We start from the raw sequence: 12,778 nt of genomic DNA, 5'->3' as shown, positions 1-12,778 counted from the left end.
GATGTCTTGAAACGGTTAAAGGTGGATAATTCCACAGGTCCTGATCAGGTGTACCCGAGAACTCTGTGGGAAGTGATTGCTGGGCCTCTTACTAAGATTATTATCGATAATCACAGGTGAGGTGCCAGAAGACTGGAGGTTGGCAAACGTGGTACCACTGTTTAAGAAGGGTGGTAAGGACAAGCCAGGGAACTATAGACCGGTGAGCCTGACCTCAGTGGTGGGCAAGTTTTTGGAGGGAATCCTGAGGGACAGGATGTACATGTATTTGGAAAGGCAACGGCTGCTTAGGGATAGTCGACATGGCTTTGTGGGTGGGAAATCATGCCTCACAAACTTGATTGAGTTTTTTGAAGAAGTACCAAAGAGGATTGATGAGGGCAGAGCAGTAGATGTGATCTATATGGACTTCAGTAAGGTGTTCGACAAGGTTCCCCATGGGAGACTGATTAGCAAGGTTAGATCTCATGGAATACAGGGAGAACTAGCCATTTGGATACAGAACTGGCTCAAAGGTAGAAGACAGAGGGTGGTGGTAGTGGAGGGTTGTTTTTCAGACTGGAGGCCTGTGACCAGTGGAGTGCCACAAGGATCAGTGCTGGGTCCTCTACTTTTTGTCATTTACATAAATGATTTGGATGTGAGCATAAGAGGTACAGTTAGTAAGTTTGCAGATGACACCAAAATTGGAGGTGTAGTGGACAGTAAACAGAGTTACCTCAGATTACAACAGGATCTGGACCAGATGGGCCAATGGGCTGAGAAGTGGCAGATGGAGTTTAATTCAGATAAATGGAAAGTGCTGCATTTTGGGAAAGCAAATCTTGGCAGGACTTATACACTTAACGGTAAGGTCCTAGGGAGTGTTGCTGAACAAAGAGACCTTGGAGTGCAGGTTCATAGCTCCCTGAAACTGGAGTCGCAGGTAGATACGATAGTGAAGAAGGCGTTTGGTATGCTTTCCTTTATTGGTCAGAGTATTGAGGACAGGAGTTGGGAGGTCATGTTGTGGTTGTACAGGACATTGGTTAGGCCACTGTTGGCATATTGCGTGCAATTCTGGTCTCCTTCCTATCGGAAAGACTTGTGAAACTTGAAAGGGTTCAGAAAAGATTTACAAGGATGTTGCCAGGGTTGGAGGATTTGAGCTATCGGGAGAGGCTGAACAGGCTGGGGCTGTTTTCCCTGGAGCGTTGGAGGCTGAGGGGTGACCTTTTAGAGGTTTACAAAATTCTGAGAGGCATGGATAGAATAAATAGACAAAGTCTTTTCTCTGGGGTCGGGGAGTCCAGAACGGGCATAGGTTCAGGGTGAGAGGGGAAAGATATAAAGGGACCTAAGGGGCAACTTTTTCACACAGAGGGTGGTGCGTGTATGGAATAAGCTGCAAGAAGAAGTGGTGGAGGCTGGTATAATTGCAACATTTAAGAGGCATTTGGATGGGTATATGAATAGGAAGGGTTTGGAGGGATATGGGCCGGGTGCTGGTAGGTGGGACTAGGTTGGGTTGGGATATCTGGTCGGCATGGACGGGTTGGACCTAAGGGTCTGTTTCCGTGCTGTATATCTCTATGACTCTATGACTCTAATTCATGTCAGTGCACGATAAACATTACATCGCAATGTGGATAAGTAACTGCAATGGAGCTTCTCAGTACAGCTTAATAAGTTTTTTTAATAGCAAAAAGACAAGAGCTACATCTTTGTGTTCTGAAGCCACTTTCCAGGTTTGGTTCACTTGGAACAGAGGGGAATGGACAATGATTGATCCCTCAGTATGCAACCAATCAATTCAGTTCAAGGTAATACTGTGCAGAGATTCCCAGCTTTGAGCTGACCGACAGGAGAGGAAAGACCCTTCCTGAGGTTGAGACACAGGACCCCCTCCTCACATGGTCACATCACTTTGTATCCATCAGCTAGATTTATTGAGATTGAGCAAGGGACAGCTTGGGAACTGCTTTAAACTGGTTCTCCTACAGGATCTGGTTAGTGTTTCATTTAGCTCCAGGATGTGCACAGACTTCTTCAGTGGGACAGAAGGAGCGCTGATCTGTCGGAGGGGTCATTTTTCACGTTTAAACTGTTGGCCTCCTCAAGTGGATGTCAAAGATTCCACAGATCCTGAAGGAGAGCCAGGGAGTTTTGCCCAGTGTCCAATTTACCCCTCAGGTAATGTCACAAACAAAAACAGGATCTGGTTTTAATCACATTGCTCTCTGTGGGAGCGTGCTGTGCACAATTGGGTAGCTTTGTTTCCTACATTATAGCAGTGACCACACTTCAATAAGGACATCATTGATCATGAAGCATTTTCAGACACCAGCCAGTCAGAGAAAACCCCCAAATATTTGGGGATAGACATAACAAAACTGTTTTCAATTATGGGAAACTCCACCAATATGAGATAGTTACTGCTAAATCGAAAAGGGATTTTGGGGAAACTCTTCTCCAGCCACAGTGATGAAGTGTATGGAGTTTGCTATCACAGGGAGTCACTGAGATGAATCGTGGGGATCTGGATAAACAGGGATTTGAGGAAGAAAGCAATAGATGGACTTGATTGTGAGGTGAGATGAGGGAGGGCCAGGAGGAGGCTGGTATGAGATAGAAACCGCGGCACACAGGTGCACAGTGTGTTCCTGTGGGCTGTGATTGTGTACGTCAATGGCTGGTAATACTCACCAAGCACAATGAGAAAGGCTTTGGCAGTCTTCACAGGCATGGTGAACAGAGAACATGTGTATTGCCCTTCATCTGACAGAGTCACATCACTGATGTTGATGCTCAGTTCATGCCATGAGGATCGGACCAGCTCAATCCGATTATCCCTCAGAGCTGCAAGAAACACGAGAGACAAAATAACTATTTGTTGCGTTTAGACAAATTAATTAGCAAGAATAACAAATAATAAAGATCCTATTTTTCCTAAACTGCTGAGAGAGTTGACCTTATTGTGCAGTGTCAGTTTGTAACACCGATTAAGAAATTAATTTGTATGCTCACAGCACCAGCTCCTCTCAGGCAGCTGCTGTCATTGGAATTATGGAAAGGTATTCTCAATCTTTCTGGTGACAAAGGTTGATTAAAATTGATCATTAATCTGAACATTGCTGCTATCACAATGAGGCCTTTTTTATTCAATGTTTCTGGAATAATAGCCACTGTTAATCCATCAACTCCCCCCTGACACAAGCAGCTTTAGACAGAATGTTCCTACTTTGACTATTGCCTCACGAATTGTTGTCCAAAATAATATGCTTTCCCTTCCGTGGCCCCAGCAGCCACATTCCCCAGGCACAGGCAAATGTTTTAGGAGGGAGTTGACCAATGCTGTCCGATAGAAACCATGGCCTAAAGTCAGTGTGGGTCCATCTCCCTTTATCTCTGGCCTTTGTTCAATGGTGCTCTCTCATAGGAAGAGCATGGCTACAGCCGGCACACTTTCCAAGTTGCCTGCAGCTACAAGGGGCTGGAATGCATTGTTAATATTTTAATGTGAACACTACTTTATAAATGCACTATGTACTGTTTGTCTTAGATAGAGTCATAGAGAGGTACAGCATGGAAACAGACCCTTCGGTTTAACTTGTCCATGCCGACCAGATATGCTACGTTAATCTCGTCCCACCTGCCAGCATCCGGCCCATATCCCTCTAAACCCTTCCTATTCATATACCCATCCAAATGCCTCTTAAATGTTGCAATTGTACCAGCCTCCACCACTTCCTCTGGCAGATCATTCCATATATGTACTACCATCTGTGTGAAAAAGTTGCCCCTTAGGTCTCTTTTATATCTTTCCCCTCTCACCCTAAACCTATGCCCTCTAGTTCTGGACTCCCTGACCCCAGGGAAAAGACTTTGTCTATTTATCCTATCCATGCCCCTCATAATTTTGTAAACCTCTATAAGTTCACCCCTCAGCCTCCGACACTCCAGGGAAAACAGCCCCAGCCTGTTCAGCCTCCTCCTGTAGCTCAGATCCTCCAACCCTGGCAATATCCTTGTAAATCTTTTCTGAACCCTTTCAAGTTTCCCAACATCTTTCCGATAGGAAGGAGACCAGAATTGAATGCAGTACTCCAAAAGTGGCCTAACCAATGTCCTGTATAGCCACAACATGACCTCCCAATTCCTGTACTCAATGGTTTGTGTGCCTTTAAAACAGGGAACACTTGTTTCAGTTTGCAAAATGGTAATAGAACCTATCAAAAAGGAAATTAAACTAAAGATACTGGATTCATAATGCACCCCAATCACAGGAGGGGCCTGTTGCTGATGGACCCCCCCCCCTTACTCCCTCTCTATGGGAATGTGTCGAACAGAAAAGGGGCAGAAGGGAAACCTGATCATCAATTTCTTAACGTGACGATTAATAAACATTCTGAATATGGTCATTAACCTCAAATGACAAGGACAGGTGGAGTCAGCAGATCATAAAACATACAGTGCCCTCAGCTTTGTTCTGAGGAACATGGACTACAGAGCAGGGAGGTGATATCAACCTTCTCCAACATCCTTGTTCGACCTCCCCTGGAATATTGGATTGAATTGTGGACACTATTATAGGAAAGATGCAACTGCATCAGGAAGAGAGAGCAGCAGTGATTTACAAGAATAGTTCCAGGGGTGATGAACTTCAGTGATGAGGATAGATTGAAGAGTTTGGGACAGTTCTTCCTGGAGAGGAGGAGGCAGAGAGGGGGTCTGATAGAGCTTTTCAAATTCAAGATCGTGGGCTGGACGGAGTAGATCAGGAGAAGCTGTTCCCACTCATAAAACGATCAAAAGCAAGTGGGGCAAAAATCATAGGATCCCTTATTGTGTGGAAACAGGACGTTGGCCCCAACATGTCCACCCAGACCCATTCTCCTACTACTCGACATTTACCTCTGATGAATGCACCTTAACTGGCACATGCCTGAACACTCTGGGTAATTTAGCATGGCCAATCCACCCTGACCTGCACATCTTTGTGACAGTGGGAGGAAACCCACATAGACACGGGGAGAATGTACAAACTCCACACAGACAGTCACCTGAGGCTGGAATCAAACCCGGGTCCCTGGTGCTGTGAGGCAGCAATGCTAACCACTGAGCCAGTGTGCCGCCCATATAAAGTGATGTGCAAAAAGCTTTTTCACCCAGCAAGCTTAGGGCCTGGAATGTGCTGCCTGGAGGTATGGTGGAGGCAGGTTCCATTGAAGCAGTCAAGAGGGGCACTGGATGGTTATTGGGACAGAAATGGTATGTGGGGGATGGGGAAAGACAGGAGATCAACAGAAAATAATCAACAAGGTGGGAGGTGAGGGTCACCACTAGTGTCCCTGCTGACTGCATCAATGGGAACTCCAGCTCCTTGAAAACCACATTAGGGAATTGGAGCTGGTGCTGGATGAACTTCTGATCATCCGGGATACTGGGGGGGTTATTGAGAGGAGTTACAGGGAGATCATCACACCTCAGGTACAGGAAGAAGGTAGATGGGTTACCGTCAGAGGATGGATAGGGAACCGGCAGACAGTGCAGCTGTGGCTGTTCCCCTCAGTAACAAGTATATTGTTTTGGATATTGTTGGGGGAGGGGTAGTTTACCTGGGATAATCCATGGGGTACTGCTCTCTGGCACAATGTCTGTCCCTGTTGCTCAGAAGGGAAGTGGGGGAGAGGAGCAGAGCATTATCATTAGGGACTCCATGGATAGGGGGACAGATGGAAGATTCTGTGGGAATGAGAGAGTCTCACCGTTGGTGTGTTGCCTCCCGGGTGCCAGGGTTTGTGATGTCTCTGATTGTGTTTTTGGGATCTTTGAGGGGGAGCAGCCCCACGTCATGGTCCACCAAGAGGCACCAATGATATAAACAGGAAGAGAGGTGGGGATTCAAGGCAGAGGTAGGGTGGAAGCTGAGAGCTAGAACAGAGTTGTTATTTCTGGTTTGTTGCCCATACCATGTGCTAGCGAGGTAAGGAATAGGGAGAGAGAGAGAGAGAGAGAGAGCAGTTGAACACATGGCTGCAAGGATGGTGCAGGAGGGAGGGTTTTGGTTCCTGGATGATTGGGGCTGATTCTGGGGAAGGTGGGAGGTCTACAAACAGGGTGGTCTACACCTGAACAGAGGGGTACCAATATCCTGAAGGGGAAATTTGCTAATGCCCTTCGGGAGGGTTTAAACTAATTCAGCAGGGGGGATGGAAACCTGAATTGTAGTTCGAGTGTACAGGAGGTTGAGAGGAGTGAGGTCAGAAATTAGGTTTCAATGTTGTAAGTAGGCACTGGCAAGCAAGACATTGGTTTGAAGTGTGTCTACTTCAATCCCAGGAGCATCTGGAATAAAGTGGGTATACTTGAGTGTGGATTGGTACCTGGGACTTCGATGTTGTGGTCATTTCGGAGACATGGATAGAGCAGAGACAGGAATGGTTGTTGTAGGTTCCAGGATTTAGATGTTTAAATAAGAACAGAGAAGGTGGTAAAAGAGGGGGACGTTTGGCATTGTTAGTCAAGGACAGTATTACAGTGGCAGAAAGGATGTTTCAGGACTCATCCAGGGAGGTAGTATGGGCTGAGGTTAGAAACAGGAAAGGAGAGGTCACCCTGTTGGGAGCTTTCTCTGAATAGTTCCAGAGATGTTGAGGAAGGGATAGTAAAGATGATTCTCAATAGGAATGTGAGTAACAGGGTAGTTGTTCTGGGGTCTTTAACTTTCCAAATATTGACTGGAAATACTTTAAGTACTTTAGATAGGTCAGTTTTTGTCCAATGTGTGCAGGAGAGTTTCCTGACACAGTCTGTAGACAAGGGGAGAGGTCACATTGGATTTGGTACATTGTAATGAGCCCGGCCAGGTGTTAGATTTGGAGGGAGGTGAGCACTTTGGTGATAGGGACCACAATTCGGTTATGTTTACTTTAGTGATGGAAAGGGATAGGTATATAGCGCAGGGCAAGAGTTTTAGCTGGGGAAAGGTAACTACGATGTGATTAGGCAAGATTTAGGATGCAGGGGATGGGGAAGAAAACTGCAGGGGATGGGCTTAACTGAAACATGGATCTTATTCAAGGAACAGCTACTGCGTGTCCTTGATAAGTATGTACCGGTCAGGCAGGGAGGAAGTTGTCGAGAGAGGGAGTCTAAGTGGTTTATTAAGGAATTTGAATCTCTTGTCGAGAGGAACAAGAAAGTTTATGTTAGGGTGAGATGTGATGGCTCAGTTAGGGAGCTTGAGAGTTACAAGTTAGCCAGGTAAAACCGAAAGAGAGAGCGAAGAGGAGCCAGGAGGGGACATGGGAAGTCATTGGCAGATAGGATCAACAAAAACCTTAAGGCTTTTATAGGTATATCAGGAATAAATGAATGACTAGAGAAAGATTAGGTAAAAACAATGACTGCAGATGCTGGAAAGCAGATTCTGGATTCGTGGTGCTGGAAGAGCACAGCATTTCAGGCAGCATCAGATTCGGGCCAGTCAAGGATAACAGTGGGACGTTTTGCGTGGAGTCAGAGGAGACAGAAGAAGCTCTAAATGAATATTTTTTGTCAGTATTCACACTGGAAAAACACAATGTTGTCAAGGAGAATACTGAGATACAGGCTATGAGACTATCTGGAATTGAGGTTCACAAGGAGGAGGTGTTAGCAATTCTGGAAATTGTAAAAATAGATAAGTTCCCTGGACTGGATAGATTTATCCTAGATTTTCTGGGAAGCCAAGGACGAGATTGTTGAGCCTTTGGCTTTGATCTTTATGTCATCATTGTCGACAGGAATAGTGCCAGATGACTGGAGGACAGCAAATGTTGTCCCCTTGTTCAAGAAGGGGAGTAGAGACAACCCCGGTAATTATAGACCAGTGAGCCTGACTTCAGTTGTTGGTAAAGTGTTGGGAAAGGTTATAAGAGATAGGATTTATAATCATCTAGAAAGGAATAAGTTGATTAGGGATAGTCAATATGGTTTTATGAAGGGTAGGTTGTGCCTCACAAACCTTATTGAGTTCTTTGAGAAGGTGACCAAACAGATGGATGAGGGTAAAGTGGTTGATGTGGTGTATATGGATTTCAGTAAGGTGTTTGATAAGGTTCCCCACTGTAGGCTATTGCAGAAAATATGGAGGCATGGATTGAAGGTGATTTAGCATTTGGATCAGGAATTGGCTAGCTGAAAGAAGACAAAGAGTGGTGGTTGATGGGAAATGTTCATCCTGGAGTACAATTACGAGTGGTGTACCGCAAGGACCTGTTTTGGGTTCACTGGTGTTTGTCATTTTTATAAATGACCTGGATGAGGGTGTAGAAGGATGGGTTAGTAAATTTGCGGATATACTAAAGTTGGTGGAGTTGCTGATAGTGCCAAAGGATGTTGCAGGTTACAGAGGGACATAGATAAGCTGCAGAGCTGGGCTGAGAGGTGGCAAATGGAGTTTAATGCAGAAAAGTGTGAGGTGATTCACTTTGGAAGGAGTAACAGGAATGCAGAGTACTGGGCTAATGGTAAGATTATTGTTAGTGGAGATGAGCAGAGTGATTAGATCTTGGTATCCATTCATGTAGATCCTTGAAAGTTGCCGCCCAGGCTAATGGGGTTGTTTAGAAGGCATACGGTGGGTTAGCTTTTATTAGTGGAGGGACTGAGTTTTGGAACCATGAGGTCATGCTGCAGCTGTACAAAACTCTGGTGCGACTACACTTAGAATATTGCGTACAGTTCTGGTCACCGCATAACAGGGAGGATGTGGAAGCTTTAGAAAGCATTCAGAGGAGATTTACTAGGATGTTGCCTGGTCTGGAGGGAAGGCCTTACGAGGAAAGACTGAGGGACTTGAGGTTGTTTTCGTGAGAGAGAAGGTTGAGAGGCGACTTAATTGAGACATATAAGATAAACAGAGGGTTAGACAGGGTGGACAGGAAGATCATTTTTCCTCGGATGGTAATGTTTGGCATTGGGGGACATAGCTTTAAATTGAGGGATGATAGATATAGGACAGATGTCAGAGGTAGTTTCTTTACTCAGAGAGTAGTAGGGGCGTGGAATGCCCTGCCTGCAACAGTCGTAGACGCGCCAACTTTAAGGGCATTTAAATGGTCATTGGATAAATATATGGATGAAAATGGAAAAGTGTGGGTTAGATGGACTTTAGATTGGTTTCACAGGTTGGCACAATATCGATGGCTGAAGGACCTGTACTGCACTGTAACGGTCTATGTTCTAGGTGCAGGGACAATGGGCTGAATGGCCTGCACTGTAAAAATTCTGTAATCAGATGTTGCCATGGCAATGATACTGTAACCACAGATGGACCTTACAATGTGAGGTTGCTCACAGTTGGAAGTTGCTCACATGGTGTAGACTTCCTTCAGAAATCTCATCCTCTATTTGGTAACCCAGGCAACAAAGCACTTGCTATGATTGGCCTGTGCTCCCAGCAGAAAACTATCAGAGAGCCGTGGGGATTTACTTTGGACAAGGAGGCCAGTCAGTACACTGGCTGGCAGGGAGATGGCCAGACCAATCATATCTTTCTTCTTGCTCTGGAGCGGTGTTGGTCACAGCATTGCAAGGACAGAAAGAAATGATTTTTCTGTGCTGTGAGGTTTCTGCCTTTTCAAGCAGTGAGTTCCACATTCCCACCATCCTGCCATCCAAAGGGTTTGAACTTCTCTCATCAGTTTGCCTTCACAGGCTCAGCAAAACACTCAGTAAAATCCTTACAAACGGACAAACGCGTGATATCCATCAACCCTCCCTGCTAACCCTTGCAGCTGTATAAGCCGTTACTTTGACCACAGTTGGAGTTACTGTGTGCAGGTCTGGTCACAGCATTCTCGGAAGAATGTGGAGGCTTTGGCGAGGGCGAGAAAGAGGTTTACCAGGATGTTGTCTGGATTGGAGAGTATTAGGTATAGGGAGGGGTCGGACAAACTTGGATTGTTTTCACTGGAGAGTTGAAGGTTGAAGGGGGACCTGAGAGAGGTGTATAAAATAATGATAGGGTGGATAGGCGGAGTCTGTTTCCCAGAGTGGAAATGTCAAATACTGGAGGGCATAGGTTGAAGGTGACAGGGGGAAAGTTTAAAGGAGATGTGCGAGGCAGGTTTTTTACATAGAGGGTAGTCGATGTCTGGAACACACTGAAGGGGGAGCTGGGAGAAGCAGATATCATAACAACGTTTAACAGGCATTTAGACAGACACATGACAATTCAGAGAATAGAGGGCTATGGACCACATGCAGACCTATGAGATTGGTTTAGAATAGCATCATGGTCAGCACAGACATGGTGGGCTGAAGGGCCTGGTCCTGTGCTGTTCTATATTCTTGGAAAATACAGCCATGTTGGTCAGAGGAAACCATTCACCAATCCATGCTCTCGGGCCTTGGTTTATCCAAAGCTTTCCAAATGGAGATTTCAACAGTCCCTCACACTGGCTTTGAGAAACGTTCCTACCCCTGAGGGTAGACTGGCCTGGAGTTACTGAGCCCGTGTCTTTCTCCTGTCTGACAGTGATCACCTTCCCCAGCAGCCTGGGAATACAAGAGAGAATGGAAAAATCCCTGTCAGAGCGTCCGCTCTTGCTTCGTCCCTGACAATTCGAGGACACACTCCATCTAGTCCTGGACAACCAAATATATTTAGCCCTTCACACTTCTCTATCACCAGACACGTGAAACTCAAGATTTCTCACTCAGATTATTAATTAAGCACAAGGCATTGTTACATTGGAGAACAATCAATTAGATTAGATTAGATTAGATTACTTACAGTGTGGAAACAGGCCCTTCGGCCCAACAAGTCCACACCGCCCCGCCGAAGCGTAACCCACCCATACCCCTACATCTACATTTACCCCTTACCTAACACTACGGGTAATTTAGCATGGCCAATTCACCTGACCTGCACATCTTTGGACTGTGGGAGGAAACCGGAGCACCCGGAGGAAACCCACGCAGACACGGGGAGAACGTGCAAACTCCACACAGTCAGTCGCCTGAGGCGGGAATTGAACCCGGGTCTCTGGCGCTGTGAGGCAGCAGTGCTAACCACTGTGCCACCGTGCCACCCACAGGAGGAGCTTCACTTTATCAATCCGTGCTGTCCCTGTCCTGGGAGTGTTTGATGGGGGGGACAGTGTAGAGGGAGCTTTACTCTGTATCTAACCCCGTGCTGTCCCTGTCCTGGGAGTGTTTGATGGGGGACAGTGTAGAGGCAGCTTTACTCTGTATCTAACCCCGTGCTGTCCCTGTCCTGGGAGTGTTTGATGGGGACAGTGTAGAGAGAGCTTTGTTCTGTATCTAACCCCATGCTGTCCTTGTCCTGGGAGTGTTTGATGGGGGACAGTGTAGAGGGAGATTTACTCTGTATCTAACCCCGTGCTGTCCCTGTCCTGGGAGTGTTTGATGGGGGACAGTGTAGAGGCAGCTTTACTCTGTATCTAACCCCGTACTGTCCCTGTCCTGGGAGTGTTTGATGGGGGGGACAGTGTAGAGAGAGCTTTGTTCTGTATCTAACCCCATGCTGTCCCTGTCCTGGGAGTGTTTGATGGGGGACAGTGTAGAGGGAGATTTACTCTGTATCTAACCCCGTGTTGTCCCTGTCCTGGGAGTGTTTGATGGGGACAGTGTAGAGAGAGCTTTGTTCTGTATCTAATCCCATGCTGTCCTGTCCTGGGAGTGTTTGATGGGGACAGTGTAGAGAGAGCTTTACTCTGTATCTAACCACGTGCTGTCCCTGTCCTGGGGGTGTTTGATGGGGACAATGTAGAAGGAGTCTTACTTGCAGTTTGAAAGAGTAGAGGTAGCTTTAATCAGATTGTAGCCCCATACTGTAACAGATTAAATTGGAACGTTCCCCATCTCAAGCAGAAAGATCTCTCAGCAGATGTATACCTGAGGGGTGTGTCTGTGGAAATAACTTGAGTGTGTTTAATAAAGGCTCTGGTCAAACTGGAACAATCAAAATGCTGCTAAACCTTCCTGCTGAATGTTTAAACAATACCACTCAAACAATGTTTGAAAGTCCCAAGGTTTGGTCAGGAATATAAAAATTTTAAAAATGAGTTTAATCTTTAAGAGCTCCCTGTTCTATGAGTAATGGGAGACAATCAATTTAAAGTGTTAAAGTTCCGTTTGTGTTGGAGGATCTTTGCTGGAAACATATTGGGTTATTATTTAAACTGTATATCTTCAGCTCCCCGACAAGATTAATGCGATTCTCCTTTTGAATAGATACTTTTCGATGCCAAACTGCAGCTTTGACCAGTCTTCTTCGGTATGGAGATCTTGTTCCTGTTCAAACATCCCCAGCTGTGGGCTGGGCATGAGGGTCTCCAAATCTGAGGCTGTGCTGAGGGTGTACTGACACTGTACTGAGGGTGTACTAAGACTGTACTGAGGCTGTACTGAGACTGTACTGAGGGTGTACTAAGACTGTACTGAGGGTGTACTGAGGGTGTACTAAGACTGTACTGAGGGTTTACTAAGACTGTACTGAGGGTGTACTGGGCCTGTACTAAGACTGTACTGAGGCTGTACTGAGACTGTTCTGAGACTGTACTGAGGGTGTACTGAGGCTGTACTGACGTTGTACTGAGACTATACTGAGGGTGTACTGAGGCTGTACTAAGACTGTACTAAGGCTGTACTGAGGGTGTACTGAGGTTGTACTGAGACTGTACTGAGGGTGTATTGAGGGTGTACTGAGGCTGTACTAAGAGTGTACAGAGGCTGTACTGAGACTGTACTAAGATTGTACTGAGACTGTACTGAGACTGTACTGAGG

The 12,778-nt window shown here is 46.0% G+C and overlaps 1 protein-coding gene across 3 annotated transcripts in view; it reads right to left on the bottom strand.

Annotated features, from left to right (window-relative positions):
* cadm2b (cell adhesion molecule 2b) overlaps positions 1 to 12,778 on the bottom strand; it is an 813,462-nt gene that overhangs the window by 314,626 nt on the left and 486,058 nt on the right. For all 3 annotated transcript variants that reach the window (XM_072585798.1, XM_072585799.1, XM_072585800.1), the window contains one exon: positions 2,686 to 2,838. In XM_072585798.1, coding sequence (XP_072441899.1) covers positions 2,686 to 2,838 — 153 coding nt within the window. The remainder of the gene's footprint in view (positions 1 to 2,685; positions 2,839 to 12,778) is intronic.

This window comes from Chiloscyllium punctatum, chromosome 15, assembly GCF_047496795.1.
Source record: "Chiloscyllium punctatum isolate Juve2018m chromosome 15, sChiPun1.3, whole genome shotgun sequence".
NCBI lineage: Eukaryota > Metazoa > Chordata > Chondrichthyes > Orectolobiformes > Hemiscylliidae > Chiloscyllium > Chiloscyllium punctatum.
This window is presented reverse-complemented; position numbering and strand designations above follow the sequence as displayed.